General features: G+C 39.7%; 1 protein-coding gene across 1 annotated transcript; it reads left to right on the top strand.

Moving 5' to 3' along the window:
• The first annotated feature begins 4,981 nt into the window (after nucleotides 1-4,981).
• grpr (gastrin-releasing peptide receptor) lies at nucleotides 4,982-10,862 on the top strand. Its single transcript, XM_071533628.1, has 4 exons — nucleotides 4,982-5,289; nucleotides 9,474-9,825; nucleotides 10,259-10,372; nucleotides 10,581-10,862. The coding sequence occupies exons 1-4, from the start codon at nucleotides 4,982-4,984 to the stop codon at nucleotides 10,860-10,862; spliced, it is 1,056 nt and encodes a 351-aa protein (XP_071389729.1).
• The last annotated feature ends 9,735 nt before the right edge of the window (nucleotides 10,863-20,597 follow it).

Raw genomic sequence — 20,597 nt, 5'->3', positions numbered from 1 at the left:
ACTTTTTATTTATTTGACTTGAGTGTCTAAAACACTTTCTCACCATTTTGTGCCTCTTTCTTTCTTTCAGTGGTCTGGCTGTAGCTCGGTCTTGGGTTGTGTTGTACTGTAGCACCCTTCAGTGGATGTGCCTGGGAAATGATCCTATACTTTTCTTTGTTTGGAAATGCTCACCCATCCTATCCGGGCGAAGTCCATCTACTGAACTGCACAGATTTAAATATAATGGAGTGATGCCTCCATGCCTCCAATCCTAGTTTTTTTTTTTTTTTTGGCTTGTATAGCACAGGGCTAAAGGGTTTGGATAGTAAAGAGATATGGTGGAGAGGAAGAAAACTAACAATGTCTCAATATAATAATGATTATAATAATAATAATAATAACAGGTAATGGATTAAAGGTTATACACTATATCACTAGAACCTGGTGCCTTACAGTGTAGAGTGTGATAGCTGTTGTTTCCTGTGGAAAAGATGCAGCTTTAATAGTCTTAACAGTTTACAACTACAAAATGGTGATAGTGTGCTAAATTAATCACTACCATCAGTTGCCATAGGCTATATCAGTATAAGGAAATATTGATACCGAAAAGTTAGGATATTATCTGTCAGTGGTTTCTATTTAGTTAGTATCACTAGCTGATGAAGTGGGTGGGACCACAAGAGCCAGTGTTTTTGCCCATTGAGGAAGAATGATGGGATACTTTGTATATAAAGGCCCCATTATTTGTATACTTTCAAAAATGATTACAGGATTACTTATTCCTTTTTTTTATAAGGGAAAATGAGAATATACTGAGGCATGGCTTGGAATATGTTTTTTAGCCTTACTATTCATGGACTTCATCATCTTGAGAGACAAAAAGTAAGTTTTGAATTAACTGATAGAAAAAAGAGAAGGATGGCTTGATATTTCTCCATTTACAACCATGAATACAGTAGGCAGGTATATACCCAAGACAATAATTAAATTCACTAGATTTGATGTACTCATTTGGCAGTTGTCCATATAATAAAGAATATGTAGCATGTAGATGCAAGACTAGGCAGGTTATTCATCTTAACAAGCTGGTAGGTTAGAAAACCAACAGGATTCTGGGTCCTGAGGATCAGGATTGAGAACCACGGGTCTACAGCAGGGACGCGCCATGGAGGGCCGAGAGTATGAAGGTTTTTATTCCAACTATAGACTACACCAGGTGATTTTACTGATTAGTGAAATCCATGGCACATGATTGCCCACCCCTGGTCTGTATCAAATGCAGCACTGACGTGAAGCAGCACTGACACTGAGCGCTCACCTGCATCAGCATTCATCAAGATATAATTTAGAACCGTGACAAGGGCAGATTCAGTGTCGTGCTGCTGGGGATAAAACAGATAGAAATTTTTAAAATATCTTATTCTTTTCCATCATTTCTAGCAGCTGACTTGATCCAACCTTTTCCATAATTTTTGAAATAAAGGGTAATTTTGAAATGGGTCTATAATTACCGAGAGCAGAAGGATCAATAGCAACATTTCCAGTCGGATCAGACTGCAGAGAGAAACAGACACAGTTTTAAGACACAGAAATAAGAACAGGTGAATACGCTGAATTGACCATTCTTATTGCATATCTGTAATTTTCAAGTAGGTTTCTTTGGTAATTGGGGCTCCATGGGACTCTGACACTAATGGCATCCAGATTTCTTCCCTTGTGCATTAGCACTAGCTGCATGGATGACAAACAGCTTTGAGGTTTTGTCCTATCATCCACATTTTTCCTGTGACCCCTGAGAAGCCTGGTTCAACAGTCAACTGATTTATCCTTGAGCATTTATTGTGCAACCTTGCCTGTGCAAGTTAACGGGACAGTCAAATATGACATTTAATATGACATACTACATAACAGGCAGGGGATGGCGACAAAAGACAATTGTGGCACAATTAGCCGCTTGATGTCTGATAGGAACGAAAATGTCACAACATCTTTTGCTTGATATTTGCATGACATTTTGAGCTTGATGAGTAACCTTTTTCTTCTTTAAATGATTAATTTCCAGATTTGATATTGTATTTTCACAAAACCATAAGCCCTTGCCAAAGGTGAAAAATAATCAGATGGCTATGTGTTTGTGTTGTGCATGTGTCCACTTGTGTGCTTGTGCATATGTGTATGTGTGTGTGTGTGTGTGTGTGTGTGTGTGTGTGTGCGAATGAGCATCCATGTATTTTGCCCAGGTCACCCTCTCATTTCCAGGTTTCCTCTTCTTTCTGTCTCCCTCTCTCCCTCCCTCTCCTCTCCTTTGATATGGTCTCAGTCTATCACCGTTCTTTAGCCAGGGGATTATTTCACTGCTTTTACTGCTGGCAGTCTTATCTCTCCTCCAAATAATGACTCCAAACCCCACGACACCTTCCATTTGCTATATCAAACAATTAAAGCACACAAAACTGCCTGGCGGCCATAGAAATAAACAGGGATTAGAGCTGTTCTCTCTCAGTGCCGTATCACACCCTGCTGGATTACAGGTCATCATTTTTGTTGTGTGTCCGTGTCTGTGCTGTCTATGTTGACAAGATGTTTAGATGCGTCCCCTGTAAGGGGTCTTTCATGGATCATTTCTCTTCAGTGCTTGTTGATGACTCTCATGTCTTGCGTCTATGCAGTTCCACTCTCCTAAGGCAAACAAACCACACAGAGCCTCATACAACAGTGGCTTCACGTCTGCCTCTTGCACACATCGACCAGGGGCCCATAGAAATACAACTCTCACGTTGTGACAGGAACCCCCTGGGTGATTGTATGTGCAATGCCATCAGGGGATCAGGTAATCATTTTGTGAAAACACAATGTCTCATAGCCCCCGAAGGGGTATAATATGACTCAGACTCCCTGGTGCATGCTTATCTCAACTACTTTTTGAATAACCAGGTTATTAAAGATTACTGACTGGATATGTGCCGAGCACTGATTGACTGCATATAAAAAGCATCAGGTCTAAGAGCACAATCCTATTCACAGCAATGGCCTGGGGGAGCAGCTGCAAGGGGAGAGAGGGATAGGCCTACAGCTGCAGCATATAAATGGTGCTTCAATATCTATAATATATATATTTCCTAAATTAATTTTGGTAATATTTGGGTAATTCTCCCTCATATTTAACTGTATTCAGCTAAAAAAAAACCCGATTTAAAACAATTTTGTAATAATGTGAGTGGCCTCATGCTCACCAGAGAAACTAGAACTAAATAGATATGGTATCCTCTTTTGTTTAAGATGCTGTATAAAGACCTGCAGGTCAGGTGGATTGGAGACTCTAATTTGCCCGTAGGTGTGAATGTGAGTGTGTTCGTCTGTCTATCTGTGTTTATCAGTCTATGTGATCGCCCTGAGATGGACTGGCGACCTGTCAAGGGTTTTTTCCCTGCCTTCAATGCATTCTGGGATAGGCTCCAGCTCCTGATCCTGAATACGCATGTGCTTAGGAATAAGGAATAAGGTATGGAATTAATGTATACTCTAAGAATTGGTGATAAGATATTAAAAGTGATCAATTGCATTTCTCCCTCTGACCAAGGTGTTGAGTTTACTTTTCACAAATAGCCTGCTCAACCTCCCAAAACTGGTTCATACGTGTTAGAGTATAGGTAATCGCCTGATATTCAGACTGAATGGCCATTTTGTTTTTAACTTCATTATTCATTATTGTGAATCTAGTGAGAGTGATTCAGGGGCTGGTGCCAGGCAACCCCTGTGTGACTTTCAGCTGTTTAAGTTCAAGTTCAGGTTTGTTTATTTATATAGACCTTTATCACAAGCAAAGGACTGCCTAGCCTAAGCTAGCCTCAGCCTCACTAGAACTGATCAACAATCAATATATCACAGAACAGAATGATATAGGACAAACATCACAAGACACACAAAAGCAGATTTTATCAAGACATAACATCCTACCTATTGTACAGCCTAACCTATCAGGCACCACCAGCCTAGACCCTCAAGGAAAAACCTCCAAGAAAACCTTGGAAGGTTTAAAAAAGATATGCGTTTTGTGGAAGCTGTGCCAGTCCTACCGTTTTCTCATGTTAGCATCATGACATAATGCATTTTTTATTATTATTTCACAAAAAGTGGCGTAATGGTAATAATAATAATAATAATAATAATAATAATAATAAAAACGACGTATTAATCTATTTTAATTTCCTCATTTGAAAGAGTAATTCTCAAATGGAATACACGTATTTTTTTCTAGGCATTCTCTTTCTTATTTCCTCCTGTTGTTTTTGAAGAAATAACCCATTAGCCATGGCTTCCTCAGGGTGAGAAGTTACAGTAACACTTCCCCTGTGCGTTACATATACCGTGCGCAATTATGCGCTTTTTGCTTTAGTAAATCACAAAAACATCACAAAAAGTGATGCATTTGAGTTATTTCCTCCTCCATCTTTGCGCCCGACCATTACCACCATTCAAAATACATTATTACATGGGTCAAACGCGCTAAAACTCTAACGGCACAGGTCAGCAGATCAGAATCGGCACGTTTTACGCACGCAACTGCTTTGGCGCCACCGCAAACGCTTGGTAAACAAGCATCATAATGTGCAATAAGATCACTATAAAATACCACACACACCATATGTACCTATAGGAATATTATATTGATTTGTTTCGTCGGTTCATGTATGGTGTGTCGCTGAGCCCCAAGCTCAAACACTGAGGACGAGATGCCCAGATGGACGCACAACTTAATCGACAGTAGTCTATATGTCACCTATGTAAAATGTCACCATAGAGTTCTTTCCCATAAAACTGAAACCCCAGGAGGGCCAATCCACCTTTCACCGAGTTTGAACTTCAAAATCCACATAAAAAACGTATGAAGTTCATCACAATGTCTCTTCAGGAGCCAGCTGGTTTGACGCTCGGAGAGATGGAGCATTTGTACCCAAATGCGTCGCGCAGCCTCACTCTCCACAGCTCGACCCAGACGATGTTGTACACCGGCGTTGTCATCGCTTCAGTTTACTTTGTAATCAGTGCCTTGGGGCTAATCGGCAACATCACTCTCATCAAGACGTTTTGTTCTGCAAAATCCATCCGCAATGTCCCGAACCTCTTCATGTCGAGTCTTGCACTCGGGGATGTTTTACTCCTGGTGACCTGCGCTCCGGTGGATGCCAGCCGCTACCTGACGGAGGAGTGGTTGTTCGGTAGAGTGGGCTGCAAAGTCATCCCCTTCATTCAGCTCACCTCGGTTGGGGTGTCTGTGTTCACTCTCACAGCCCTGTCTGCTGATAGGTAAGCTACAGGTTTTTGTTGTCTCAATTATCTATAGGCTGATCCGCTTAAATTGGAAGTTTGATAGGATATGTTAATTCCAAAAGGCGGCTATGCGTCAATGCCTCCAAATTTGATCTTGTAGATTTTAGCATAATGGAGGTGCCTGCCATACTTCAGCCTGAGTCCAAATTTTATGTTTTATTTTATCATTATAATGGAGAACAAGAAGTATTATGGAAGTTATGTCTAAAAAAATAGAGTACTCAGTGTTCATCTGTGTGCGTCTGTGTATGTTGGTGACACGTAAACAGATGTATCAGATTAACTAAACAATATATTGTCAGTCATCAGTAACTGCTCTCTTTGTTCCCAGATATTTGGCGGGTAGAGAAGCAGATTTCGAAGTTTTGTTGGTAAATGCCTGGGGACTTTGCCATTTAGGCTACTTTAAGGTTTAGTGAACCGACTCCCCTGAGAAATCCGCAGTTTGGATGGAATTCATGATGTCAAAATTTAACAGCCTTGATGTCCATTAGGCATTAGCGTGTGCTAAATTTTCACACTGATTCCTTCGGATAGTGTTTGTGTGCGCTTACAAAAACGACAATAGGCCTAATAATAAGTTAAGTTATAAGGATACTATACAGACATCACAGCTAAACTATAGTAGGCAGTCCTGACAAGAATAATTATGATACAATATAAGATTAAAAAAAAAAAAAAGACCATAAAGAGCGCCCCTATACAAACTGCGGTAAATGCTCCATCTAGCACCAGAGACACACATTAGTATATGTAGCTATATATATACTATAGATATTATAGCTATATATATATATATTTGTTGTTGGAGTGAGAGAGAGAGAGAGAGAGAGAGAGAGAGAGAGAGAGAGAGTGAGTGTGTGTCTATCTGATATGTGTGTCTGTAATGCAACTTGTAAATTTTTTTAGCTTCATAGTTAAAATATAATCTTCTAAAGAGGTAGACAACCTTTCATTTTACAATGTACAAGTAATTGTAGGCATAATACTTTTTCAGGTGTGTCTCAATAGAATGGGATACTTCCCCTGCAATTATGTCAAAAACAACACTAAAAACATGTATGTAAAACATTGTTGTTATTTCTAATAAAATATTATGACGAGTTACATTTACATCGAGAAATTACCTAAGTAAGATTCAGATTCAGATTTAAATTGTAAAGTGCATTTGTGGGAGTTCATTAGTTTGATGCTGTGGGGAACAAATTAATTCAGAGTTCTACTGCAGACAAATGTATGTTAGACATCAGATGATCTAAATCAGTTTAATGGGATTTATGATCAGTAGAGTATTAACAGTCCTCACCAGATAGTAGCAGTAGTAGTAGTAGTAGTAGTAGTAATGATTCAGAAAGCCTTAGTATCAAATTGCTCATTATCTATAATATATAATGTTCTTTTGCTCTACCTCTCTCATTCTGCACATAGAGGACTGAGAGATGCAAGGTGCCAGTACAGAAATGTTCACAGTGGCCTTCCAAGCATCACTTTTGTGTATTGTTGTATTCACTTTCAAGAAACCTGAGTGCATCCAGGCTGCTGGACTGCTGCAGAACCACATTCAAAGCACATAGTAATAGTGAGACAATCTGGGATTGCTTTTTTGGGAGGGCAAATATCCTGGCATCAAATTTGTCTACTCAGGAAGAATGGACTGGACAAATCCATGAGGCTGCAACAGGATTTCATGTTGTTCAACAGCTAAGATTCTAAGATTTTCTGATGGATTATGGAAGATTGAAACAGAAGATTGAATCAATTCACACAGTGTCCTCAAATTAAACATGTTCTGAAACCACTTCACAGAGTTTCAAACTGAGTAATGAGGCAAAGTGAAATGCATTCAAACAAGAGCAAGCTACCATCTTGCCACCTGCTCTCAAATGGTGCTGATTTCAGCCGAATAAAGCTCTTGTTATTTTAAAAACAGCCTTTTAGCTGAGTAGAATAGAGTAGCCTTTTTCAAATGGTGGTTGATAAACGGCTTGCTCACTGCCTGGTCACTAATGTGAGGGGATAGGATTAGACATCCCTCCTAGCATAATGAACTATTGCTCCTATGAGAAGACAAGTAGGCTAAATGGAGGACTAATGGAAGTAGTGGAGGTCTCTGGGTTAATAAGATGAAATAGATAAAATAAAAAACACTGTGGTGGTGGAGGAGAAGAAAAAACAGTAGTCCACCTTATATTCTTTTGTAACTTATTTCTCACACACAGTGCTTAATTTGTAAATGACGAGGTCCCGGAACACCAAGGGGTCGGTGTTCCCGCGAGTCGGTCTAGAGGGAAAAGGTTCCAGAACATATCAAGACAACAAGTGCATTGGAGGCACGGTGGTGCTCAGTGCAGCCATACAGCTTACTGCAGACCTAACAGCCTAAACATTACTAAATGACCGACTGTATGACCTTAGAGCTCCGACTACTGGGGACCTATATATTTGATTATTGCATGGGCTACATAATGCTCATTTTTACAAACCTGCCCTTCAAGTAGCCTAGTAGACTAAAGATATAACTGCACTGTGCACAACATGTAAATGCCCACATAGGCTACTATGAGACCTCCTAATCATACATAAAGGAAACTGCAATGGCTTCAACCATTTACCAGAGAAATTCTGGTTCGAGTAGTTACGCATCGATATTCAATACAAATACTTTCATAGGATATCGATTTTGAATGTAGGAAACAATGTCAGCGAATAATGCAATGGTGGTGCAGCTAGAAGTCGGCCTAAATGCGACACTCAGCTGGACCGCACTGGTTTTGAAATGCCCACATTAATGTGGGGCTTACAGCCCTTCCCTTAGGTTTTTGGAAGGGAGGGCAACGGAAAGAAGAGTCAACTATTGTGAGTATTTCATGGCAGACAAAAAAAAAAATACTTTCATGCCACCAGGTGCCGGGTCATGAAAATAGGTACTGGAATGCAGGTAGTCCAAAACCGTGAGGTGCCGGATCCTGTTCCGGCAGGATCCGGCACAAATTAAGCACTGCACACAGAGAAAAGTGCAAGGGTCACTACCCTTTGCTTTTGGCACTTGTTCTCTATGCGACAGCTATTTTGGGGTCTAGATGTTAATTTGACTCGACATGAAGTTTGTCTCAACCTTTCCTCTCAACCTCTCAACCTTTCACCAGGTATAAACCTGTTTAGAAATTTCATAAAATGTTTATAACACCTAGACAGTCCATAATAATTAGGGTAATGGCTCAATTGTCTACCACCAAGCCAATACAATATCCTTGTTTTTCTTGCCCCTCATTTTTATTTTTTTTATTTCTTCAGCATTTGTCTGTCGGTGTTTATTATCTTGCTGCCAATTCCACTTTACACTAGGCTATATTATGCACTTAAAGGAAAAATCCACCCTTGGATACTCTTACACTGATAGCAATCATCAATTTGTGGTGTTCATTGCATTCCAGGAGATATTTTTTATGTAGGCCTAGTGTTGTACTTTTTATTGCTCTCCCTGAACTTGCCTCGGGTACGTCTACTTCAGTTAGTGATTTCCTTCGTTTCCCAGAATGCCTTTCAACAATATATACCAACAACAGATGCACAAAGATGCAAGCATGCATTGTATTCTGGTCTGTTGAGGCTATAGTTAGTGTCCTCTTTGGATTTCCCCCTGAATGATTGTTGAACATTGGTGCAAAATGAGTCTAGACAGAAGTCTTTGCTCTTTGATTCTGAGTGACTGCCACCAAAACCTGACATGTATCATTTAGATTTAACACAGCTGAAACATTTTCTGTCAAACTGCGTTGCCACTGCACTGAAAATATCTCAACACAATGTCATCCATGGCCAGCTGTCAGCGGGATTAAGAAAAATACACCACCAAACAAAACAATGGGCCCAGAAATGCAAGGTACATCGCCAATAGCTGTTTATTCACAGTGTGAAAGTGTTTTAGGATGGATTTCTCCTTCAAATAGAACAAAGGTTACAGAGAAGACTACCATGTTTCATTCCATCTTTTATGTCTGTCTCTCTCTCTCTCTCTGTCTCGCTCTGTTTCTTCCTGTTCTTGTCTGTGTCTCTCTGTCTTTGTCTCTGTCTTTGTTTCTCTGTCTGTCTCTCCATCTCTGTCTCTCCCTCCCTCCCTCTCCCTCCCTCCCTCCCTCTGTCTATCCTCAATGTGTCAGGTACAGGGCCATTGTGAAGCCCCTGGACATCCAGACGTCCAGCACCACTACCAGCATCGTCCTGCGGGCAGCGCTCATCTGGCTGTTCTCCCTGGTGCTGGCCATCCCCGAGGCGGTCTTCTCTGACCTCCACACCTTCAGCGTCCGCTCCACTAATGAGACCTTCATCACTTGTGCCCCATATCCCCATGCTGGGGAACTGCACCCCAAGATACACTCCATGGCTTCCTTCCTCATTTTCTATGTCATCCCCCTGCTGGTTATATCAGTGTACTATGCCTTCATCGCCCGCAGCCTGATACAGAGTGCCTCAAACTTACCTGTGGAAGGGAACGTGCATGCCAGACGACAGGCCAGTGACAAAAATAGTATTTAGAGAATATGTTCTTTTTGTATAAATTAACAGATACACTATTAAAGTAACAGATATACCATTAAAGTGCCTATAATGAACTCTCATTACTTTTACTTCCTGGAAAACAGAGTATCTTTCATGGTGACCTCATGCCGCACTAGTAGGCGTAAAATTCTAACCAATAAAATCATCAGATGTTTGAACAATCCCGCTCCTCTGCACCCCTCCCATCAAATAAAATTGCCTTTCTCTCCCTGACTCATATTCCATTGGTTTAGACTTTTGAATGACCCCTGCATCAAATCAAGGAAGTACATGGGGTCTTTAAACATATTAAATATTTTGCTGTCTTTATCATATGTGACGCTTATTATCTACCATCGCTCTTAATTTTTCAACAATCCTGCGTTTTCTTTGCATCATCCAGCAGGTTGAGTCGAGGAAGCGCTTGGCCAAGACGGTCCTGGTGTTCGTGGGCCTGTTTGCAGTGTGCTGGCTGCCCAGCCACGTCATCTACTTATACCGCTCCTATCATTACTCCCAGGTAGAAAAAACAACACACTTCCCTTGCTGTAGCTCATTATTTTTCATATGTCTACCTGCATGTTTGCCTGTTTGTTATCTGTCTGTATTCGTTCCCGTCTCTGTCTCTCTGTTTCTTTCCTCTGTCTATCTCTCTCTCTCTCTCTCTTACATGCTTTTCTCACATACAGACGCCAACCTCCTCTCACCCCCTCTCTCACTCCCACCAGGTGGACACCTCGCTGGTTCACTTTGTGTGCAGCGTTGCCGCTCGCATCCTGGCCTTCACCAACTCCTGCCTCAACCCCTTCGCCCTCTACCTGCTGAGCAAGACCTTCCAGAAGCAGTTCAACCAGCAGCTGTGTTGCTGCTGTCGCATGATCCTGGAGCGCTCCTCGCACAGCCCGACACGCTACAACACACACATGACCTCCATCCGCAGCACGCATCACTCCATGGCCAGTCTGAGTATGATCAATGGCAGGCAGCTGTATCAGGAGGACTGTGTGTAGGGGAATGTGAGTGTGATTCTGGACACATGTATTTGTGTGTGTGTGTGTGTGTGTGTGTGTGTGTGTGTGTGTGTGTGTGGGAGGGATTGGGTGAGGATTGGGGTGTGTCATGTAGAAGGTGAGTGTTCAATAAGGAAAGTAAAGCGTAGAGCAAGGTTGTACTAGGTGTGTGTGTGTGTGTGTGTGTGTGTGTGTACATGTACACATCTCCCCCACTTTTCCCATAGTGAGAGTTGTTTTTCCCCATGATATTATGTACGGTATGATAATTTAGTATGATTATATAGATTGAAAATAATGGTGATGCACTTCTGCATGATCATAGACTCTAATTTTAATTTTTGCAACCACCCTCTTAGCTTGAAACGTAGCTTTGGTGATACTTATTTGCTGTCTGAAGATATTTCGTGTTGTGTGATGCTACATCTGACCTGCTTAGTCATAGTGAGAGTATTATTTGAAAAATCTCTATTTAGTAATTTTGCTCTTCAGTCAATGGCCTTGCTAACCAGATCTGGACATCATATTATGCAAACGAAGGATTATGATTGTAAAATTTGCACATCAGATTATGTGATGCAAAAAGAACCATGCATAATTCATCCGATTATGAAAAATAAGAAAAAGATGCATGCATAATACAGTATACTTAAGGATTTAAGCCAAGCTTACAAATTCTGGCTTTGGCACAGAGTTTGGCAGAAGTTGAGAGTGGAGAGAGATGAAAGGATTGCAGTTTGCTTCTGAAAACAATAACCCTCGCTACTCAAGCTACATTTACTTTTATTCAGTTTCAGAAGTAAAGGTGAAATGACAGGTTTCACAAAGACAAGTTTTGTAGAAACAAGAAAAGGCAGAATAAGGCAGGCATTCCACTAGTATTGATTCAAGAATTTCTTTTAAACAAGTCAATTCGCTTCAGAAACAAGTCATAAAATCATCTCACCCCACTGACAGACGTTTGCACAGTTTTTAAGTAAAATAACATTTTAGGACTCAGTACTGGGTTAAATTATTTGCTAAGATGAATATTTTTTGTTGTGTATGTACATGTTAACAAGATGAAACCTCATTCAGTGTGCTTTAAATACACTACAGTGTCTTTTGATAGTGATGGATACTCTGCTGGCTATTGATGGATATTCTTCCTGTACCCTGTCACTGTATTATTATATTTCTAAATGTCAAACAGCATGATAACTGTGATGTTTCACACATGCACCTGAAGAGATGTACTTTCAGTGTTAGCTGTCCTGTGGTTACAATGACTTTATTGAGCTGTATTGTTTATAAAAAGTCTCTGTGTATCAGTGTTAAGTTTACACTGCATGAAAAATAAACAATGAATGTAACTGCTAGCTATTGGAATTCTCATCTGTAATTTGGAATGGAATGTGAGTGTGTGTGTGTGAGTGTGTGTGTGTGAGTGTGTGTGTGTGTGTGTGTGTATTTGTGTGCGTACGTATTTGTTACTGCAATTCACATGTTTCTGAAGGATTTTTTCCTTTCATTGTCAGTTAAATCCTTTATATCACCATGCTGTGAATTAGAATTAGGAGGCTATTGACCCATAGTTAATGGGTTATACTTGTAGAATACAATAGTGCAGAATCAGGTGCTAATAAGTGGTTTGCTATGACTGATAATGAACCAATACACTACAAATATGCATGTTGATAAGCAACTTATTAATAGTTAATATGTGTTCCCTAATCTGAAGTATTACCACAAGTAGATCTTATGAGGTTCAGCCTGTTGCTGCTTAGTTTTAACATATTGCACAATACATTTTGCTGCCATTAGAGGAATAACCGCTTAAAAAATAGCAGTTAAAAAATCACTTTATTTGTGAAGAACTACAGCTATAGCATATTGAAGGTGGATCCTCACTACGTCATGTGTGCCTTTCCACTCATTTGACTGTTTAGAGTCTTGGTCCTGTTGACTGTGTATACACCACATACTTTCTGCGCCACTGCGTTCACTGGACACAGCTAATCTGCAACGTCACATGCTAGATTTACAGTCACCATATCACATCACGATTTCCTAATTTGGTGCTTCATAGAGGGAAAGGATCATGCCCAGGGTGTGATGGGTGGGTATATGATTCAGTCTGGACAGTGTTCGTTTAATTATGGTGTGAGGGCCTTGCCAAATTTGTGTGCTGCACAGTGTCAACCATCCACTTAACATGTCGTCTTCCTTAGCCATGCTATTTCTGGGTCTTTAGGGATTAGGCTACTCATTAGTACCTTTTTAATTTGAGGAATGAAAACTTAAATGGAAAGAATGGAGTCGGTTAAAAATAGAACTGGCTTAATAAAAGCATAGGTAAACATATGCTTGAATTAATACAAACATCAGTAATTTGCTTGAACCAGTATTGATTTGATAAACACAGGACATCGCTTTTATCGTTCATCACAACTGCTTTTGCCATTTGCTGTTTAACATGTGCACTGCCCATGTCATTTATCATTTAATATACACCATACTGCCATATGCCATTCTAAAGCCATGGTCATGGACACACAGTGAACTGCTCAATTCTCAACGACTTGTTCCTGCCTGCAGACCCATTAAGGGAGATGGTTTATGTGCTGGAGATCTGTGAATCAAATATCAGTTACACACAATATTGTAAGTATCTTCCTGTGTCTCACTTAAGTATTTAACTTAGTAGACCTAACCTTAGTGTTGCACAGTGATGCTTCTTAATACTGTCACCGGCCAAGGGTTTGAATTCAGTGCCTAATTTGTTTAATAACTAAATTTTTACTTCACACAGCATGAATTATAATTTATAAGAAACAATTGAACTACATCATGCTTAATTATTTTCTATAGGGGATGCCCTGGTGGCTCTGGGATGCCCTGGTGGCACCATTTAGGCTAAGTCCTAATCACAGCAGCATAGGTTCAAATCCAGCCTGTGCCCTTTGCTGCATTTCATCTACGATTTCCTATCTCTATCCATTAAAGCAGAAATGCCCAAAAAATACAGAATTTGGCTCAGGTTTGGCTAGTATCAGAATCTAGTGGCTAGCTAACAAGAAAAGGCTTTCAAACAGCTTGCGGTATCTTGGTGGATGATGCTCTTCCAAAGTAATGTAGACTCACAGTGCCAACACTGGTTCACTCCAAGAGGTCTATGGAAAATCATGTTTGAGAGAAAGAGATTACAGGATTTTGAGGAGTGGAAGTTCGAAGTTTGATTGGCTCTTGAACATTTCTTGCACAGGCCTCTGTACGGAAGAGACTGATTTGTTTTTCTGACAGGGCAGAACAACACCAGCTACCAAGCCTGCTGAATTAAACCAAAATGGATAAAAATGGATACAAACTTTTAATCAAGACTTTTTGTTCAATCAATTGTTTTGACAGCTATGCTCATTACAGTGGATGAAGCTTTCATAGCTCATAGTTTCCCAGCTTGAAAACTCAAAAACTACTAAAGGACAGTTTGATTTACCAAGCATGGCCAACAGCCTGTGATCTACAAGGGAGACAGAAATCTATAGCATTAGTAGTATGTCCTCTCATGTCAATAGTGGTGGAACAGGTACCAGTACTGAACGCAAAAGGAATTGCCACCATTATGCGGGTCGATAACCTTTTAAGTCTTCTCTCAACTTCCAACAACAGTACAAAGTGCTGGAAAATGCCTGAGTGAAAACATTCCTCTTAATTCCTGAGATATATAGAAGATATAGAATTCTCTGTGTAAAATGGTTCAGCTGTTTGAAAATAGTATAGGCAAGGTTACCTGCAATATAACATAGAAAATGTTGCCTTGTCTTCAAGATGTAACATTCATGAAGTGGTTGAAATGGTTGTATTAGTAGGCTATTCAACAATTTACTGCCACCACACATTACATTGATAAGGGGTAAGGCACCAGTGCTAATGCAGACAAGTTTCACATGCCCAGTAGATGGCACTGGCCCCTGGAGAATCCAGTTTTTGTGTTGTGCAAGGTGTGATGGGTAATGCACATGTGTGTTGCTGAGTGGAGAGAGAGCATTGCATGTGGACAGGAGAGGTTGCATTCATGACCCAGTGTTGGGTAAAAGCAATAAGTGGATAAACATCATGAGTTAATGTTATGCAGAGAATATATATCATCGGATGGCTTTTGGTACATAGTTGGATTTTCCATATTTGCAACATGTGCTGGTCTGACCTAGCTCACACCAACTGAGCTCTGTGCTGCAGTATTTTGATGATTTTATCATTTGTAATTTTTGTCAAAATTATGAAAGTGCAGTTTCATGCGTCATTGGGAAGGGTTGTTGGTGGCCAGTTCCACATCCTTGGCCTAAGATGCACTCTGGGAAGTGAGTTTGTCTGTACATTCAAATAGTTTCTCTGGAGTTTTATTTTCCATGAGAATGTATTTCATTTGTAATACAGATGTGTTTTAAGGAGGAGACTGGCCTGTATTGTGTAGTTAAATCCTTTTGGGGTTTTTTTGTTGCAGGAAGACATGCTATTATTGTTATTTATGTACTTTTATGCACTTACCTTCACTTTGCTGTGCTTTGGTTTGCTTTTGCCCTTGAGTACCACTCTATGAATTGTTTATGCACTGAGATTTATTTCTGTGGGCATTACTGTGTGAGTGGTTTTTGCACACTGGTCCACGCAGAGAGAGGAGCGAAGGGCATTCAGGATAGAGTAGCAAAGAGACTGTACCTTCATCTTAAACCATTAAACTTTCTTTAATGCTATTCTTTTTATGGGAGTAGTCAGGAATAAAGATCCCAAATTTTAGTTTGTGTCCTATGGCGTCTTTTCTAGGGATGGCCTACACTAATTTGCAATCCTTTTTTTTGAGTGACTCAGATTAATTTTAGGTCTGTCACTTCAACGCTGACAGACCCATTTACAGCATCAATGAATGGCAAAAATTATAATAGGTTTGCTCTTTTTCCTACTTTGCGCTTTATGTCAAACACCATGCAACAGTTCTGTACAGGACAGTAGAGGGTTAGCCCTCTTCTTGTGTACCAACCTGTTCTCATTCCCAACTTCACGTCAAACCCCACGCAAAAATCAGGCACTTTAAAGGAAGGCAACATCGCAAAATAATCTAATAACGTAATTCCTCAGGCAACGATAACAAGTTGTGTATTATCTGGCCTACTGGCCATGCATGTCTGTGTAATATTGTATACACTTTGCTAAACTTTATGCAAGACAATCACTTTAGCTAATATTATCGTGCTGTTGCTGTTTCGCAAACTGTGAAGACGTTACCATTGGTGACAAAGGTCCAAGTTCCACTTAGGTGAAGTATGTAATTTGACTACACTTGGGTTGTGATTTGGTCGTACAACAGGGTCCCAAGCAAGGAACAGACATGTTTGGTTCCTACCATTTCTAGGTCTTCTTACCAGCTATTATAGGCTAGTACAGCTAAGTTAACTAGCTTACCGTTTTTCTCCTTCTCCTGGTTGGCCATGCCCCTTTTTTTCCCACGGCACAGCGGAGGGCATCATGAGGCAAATTCAGGTCAGGCAGTCAGTCAGTCAGTCCGCCATCTGTCGCTTTTTGAGATGATGCGCTTCGTGAGATGGCCTCTAGAGGGCGTCTTTGTCTGAGAGATGCAGTGTTTCCCATACAGATACTGTACAGAAATTGATCTAAATCGATCTCTAATGCACCTGATGTGTGCATCACATCATGTCCGTCATGTGGAGATGTACAGACAGCAGACCAGCAGCATTGTACTGAATCCAGTGTGTCCAAGTGTGAAAACAAAAGTGAACTTACCATTCCACAATTTGCTCCAAACTCGCCTGTGTTAGTAACAGGATTTGTAAACAGTAACCCGTCTTCTGCTGCCCTACAAACTTTAACGGTAGGTAACGTTATTATCTCATTAGTAGAATTAGGTAATTTAACCATGTCACAGGATGTTTCAGTGCATAGAATTGAACACACGCGCCCTGGGTCTGTGTAGGATCAATGATTTTTTTCTTAAGATTATTTTTATGCCATCTCTTCTTTATTGGATAGTGGAGAGAGACAGGAAAGGGGGAAGAGAAAAGATTCAAACGGTCATGGTTACATGGTACATACCTTAGCCAACTGCGTCACCAAATGCATTGTTTCCCCAAATCACATAAAAATATGTCAGTGCTGTTTAAGAATTGTTGTTGTCATTGTACACATAACACAAAACAAGCAATGCGCAACTTCAAAACTGTAGCATTGTAGACAATCAGGGTGAAACTTCAGTCAGACACCGGCAGTGCTTCTGCGTCTAGGAACGATCTGGCTTGTCATCTTAGATCACTCAAAACTGTCTCCACAAGAGAAAAAAATGAAGCGGTAACATTCCCAGCCTTCCTGGATCCCTTGCTGACTCTCCAAAGGTCACCAACAGTGTTGAATAGGTGTTACAGTCATAAGGTTAGCTATTCACTAAGCATTGTATTGATCCTGTGGCTTTTGCCCTTATGCTGAAGTGAAAGGAAGCATTTGTCCCAAGGCAGAGTGTCTGAACCATCACAGCACATCAGTGAATAGAAATGTCATCACATTTATTTTATGGTCAGTGTCAGTGACTACATTTACATAGACAGCAATAATCTGATTATTGGCCTATTGGCCTATTCTGAATAAGATGTTTACATGGGTTGCCTATAGAACTATTCCATTCATATTCCCGTTTACATGCTACGTAGGCCTACAATAACAGTAGATACAAAATCAGAGACATTAGAAGTTTCAAAGGAAAAAGTGAAAACTACTTTAGTGCTACTGTACATACTTGCTAACTGTAATCTTGGCAAATTATGTAGCAAGTGTACTTTTTGTCATTTTTTTGTCATTGATACAAACAACTCTATTATTATCATTATTACTTTTGTTTTCTTTTCAAATGTCTCTTGGAACTTTCCCTATATGTCTTATGTATGTCTATGTATGTCTTAGTTGTGTATTTGTGTGTTTTTATTCTTTTAATTGTGAAGCACTTTCTACTTTGCGTAAGAAAAGTGCTATAGAAATAAAGTTTATTATTATCATTATTATTATTTGTAAAATGTTGCCAGACACTTCCTCCTAAGCAAATATTAGCCCAGTTATTGCCTAATCTTAACAATTTCCTTTTTCAACCCATCTATTGGTTTTTATTCATTTTTTTAGCCTGGGCAGAAGCAAAGAGTTTGCAGTATTTTCATATTGGTTTCATGAGTTCTGCTCCATAGTAATCTAAGCTGGTGTTTTATTGTTATCCATCCACCTTAACCGGCTTTTAACCCAATTGCAACTGCAGATGTCAAGTGCTTCAGTAATCATATACCTCAATAAAATTGCTTTCTTTTTACAGACATTTTTACAGACATGCCATTTGTCTTGTAAGATGTTTTTTTAATGATGTCTTTTCAATGTTTTTTTCTAACTTCCTCAAAGAAAATGGTTACAAGTGCAGCATTAATTATTTTCTTTCCACCCATTGTGCTGGAGTGGTGATGGGTGCAATTACAAAAGATTAACTCAATTGCATGTTCCGTACTATGTAACAGCAACTGTTCCTTTAGTGCCTCTAAGATGCATGTGCCTGTTTCCTTGGTCACCTTGGACACTAAGAGCAACCTGATGACGTATGTGTGAAAATGAAGTAAACTCCCACAGGTCTTTCAGATGGACTACAGCACTTTATACCCTAATTCAGCATTCTCTGTAGCACACGCTCTCCAAACATAGACCCTCTCTAAGGGCTGGAAACATGGGCATCAGTTGGATATGGCAAAATATGACACTGGCCATACTTTAGCCTCAGTGAGTCACAATATATAAAATATATAAATATATTAGACTTTTATATAATTTTTTAGGCTTATTAGGCATGGTTAAATGGTTAAATCATTTTACATTAAACTTGACACTGCCATTTGTTAAATTTCCCTCGTCATTTGTCTTTTGTCTCTCCATCCATGATTTTTCAAATAAGTTTAATTATTATTATGATATTTACTGAAATATTGGAAAGTCTACAATTGTTTCCAATAAAAGATTACTCTATTTGCACAATAGCAGCTAATATTTAGGCCTACTACTGTATATGCCTTAAAAACGATATAAAGACTAACAAAATTTCCAATTCTCAGTCTAGTCTTTACATGTTAGTGGTGCTCAGAAAGCCTTAATGTTATCTCTCCCTACAGGATCATGCAAATTGTGTTGTGAATAAAACTCCTCAATGACTCTACTTTTGCTCTTACGTTAGAAAACAAAATATGGCGATAGCTTACGATAGGAATAAGATTTAGGGATTTAAATGCTTTGTAGCTTGTTTAAGTAAATGTTCAGTATGTCCATGCCCTTATGTGCATGTCCATTTCAGTATAATACTGAGATGTTAGGACTCAGGAAAGAGCAGGAACAACATTGTGCTGTCACTCAAACTCACAGTATATGCGGTGAAAATTGCAAAGGCAAACATCCATCCATCCTTCCATCTAGTGCCAATTCAATTCCAGTAAAGTGTTTATAAAGGTTTTAAAGTCTTGCTTGAGCCTTTGTGATTACTCCAGTTTAGTGTCATTTGAGGCCACATGTATGACGAGTTGAGGCCATGCGGTGGTTGAATATGAGCGGGCCAGTGAAGACGACCCAAGTGACAGGGCAAGCCATTTGAAAGTCACAGGCCTGTCGCTGAAGGCAGGCGAGAGGAGCTCTTTCTGTCGAGGAAAATTCAGAGTTATTCAGAGTTGCTCTTCCACACTTCCTCACTGCCTGCCTTCCTACACAGTAACGGGTGTCGAGCAGACTGTGAGCTTTCTCTTCATTAGTCACTGATGTGTGCTTCGTGATAAAAAGCTGTTATGCCTCATCACTGAGATTCTAACTAGTGGCCCCTGAAAGACCTATTCGGTCAGCAATATATCAACCTTACCAAACTGTATTCACAAATTTAACTCATCCCAGTTCTCTTTTAATGAACCTATGGCCCAAGAAAGTCTGTATAGTTTAGTTGTTGGATGTCTGAAAAATTAAATATCCTTGCTTCTGTTCATTTGAGATTTCACAATACCCTTTTCATTTCCACATAATTACAGAAAAAAAGAAGTGAAGTACATTTGTCCTATTATTAAATTATGACTAATTTCCTGTATGAAAGGATGTAGAGGCAATAACTAAATAAACTGATGAATCAGGTTAAGCCAGGCCTAATAACAGACTCAGAGATGTTTTGTCCTGCTCTACAGTGAAGGATCCAGCAGGGCAAAGGTCACTGACAGACAGAGTGCCCATTAAGGTAAAAGAATTACTACTCTAAATGTGTATACTGCTTCTACACACAAGTCCCTACAATACAAAGCTAACCAATCTACTATTGCAATACAGCACCTTCAAAATGTATTTAACAACTCTCTTGACTCTTTCCGCATTTTGTGGTGCTATAGCCGAATTAAATATTAAATTAGGATTTTTTTGTCAGTGATCTGCACACAATAACACAAAATGCCAAAGTAGATTTTTTTTAGTTAGTACGTTTTCACAAAATTTAAATTTTTGAGTCAATGAGTATTAAACCCCGGACATACTACAAGACTTAGAAAAATCCTAAATCTTCTCTTTTAATCTTTTAAAATTCATCATCAAACACATAACGACAGGTTTCATTTCAGTACGGATAGGTAAAAAAGCTGCCAGAGCAGCGCATATGATGAGCTTTGGACAGACTAACTAATGTTATATGTAATGTAATGTCAGAAA

The sequence above is a fragment of the Centroberyx affinis genome, unplaced genomic scaffold, assembly GCF_046629955.1.
Source record: "Centroberyx affinis isolate AG114_WGS23_722 - 3 ecotype Tasmania unplaced genomic scaffold, CSIRO-AGI_Caff_v1 ptg002385l_1, whole genome shotgun sequence".
In the NCBI taxonomy this organism is placed as follows: Eukaryota; Metazoa; Chordata; class Actinopteri; order Beryciformes; family Berycidae; genus Centroberyx; species Centroberyx affinis.
The sequence above is the reverse complement of the archived record's forward strand: the minus strand, read 5'-3'. Positions and strand labels throughout refer to the sequence as shown.

Bases quoted from the DNA above. Each gene is read 5' to 3' on its own strand.
- grpr (XM_071533628.1), top strand. From the start codon at position 4,982: ATGTTGTACACCGGCGTTGTCATCGCTTCAGTTTACTTTGTAATCAGT. The intron at 5,290-9,473 runs GTAAGCTACAGG...TCAATGTGTCAG, and splicing joins ACAGCCCTGTCTGCTGATAG to GTACAGGGCCATTGTGAAGC. The intron at 9,826-10,258 runs GCCAGTGACAAA...ATCATCCAGCAG, and splicing joins ACGTGCATGCCAGACGACAG to GTTGAGTCGAGGAAGCGCTT.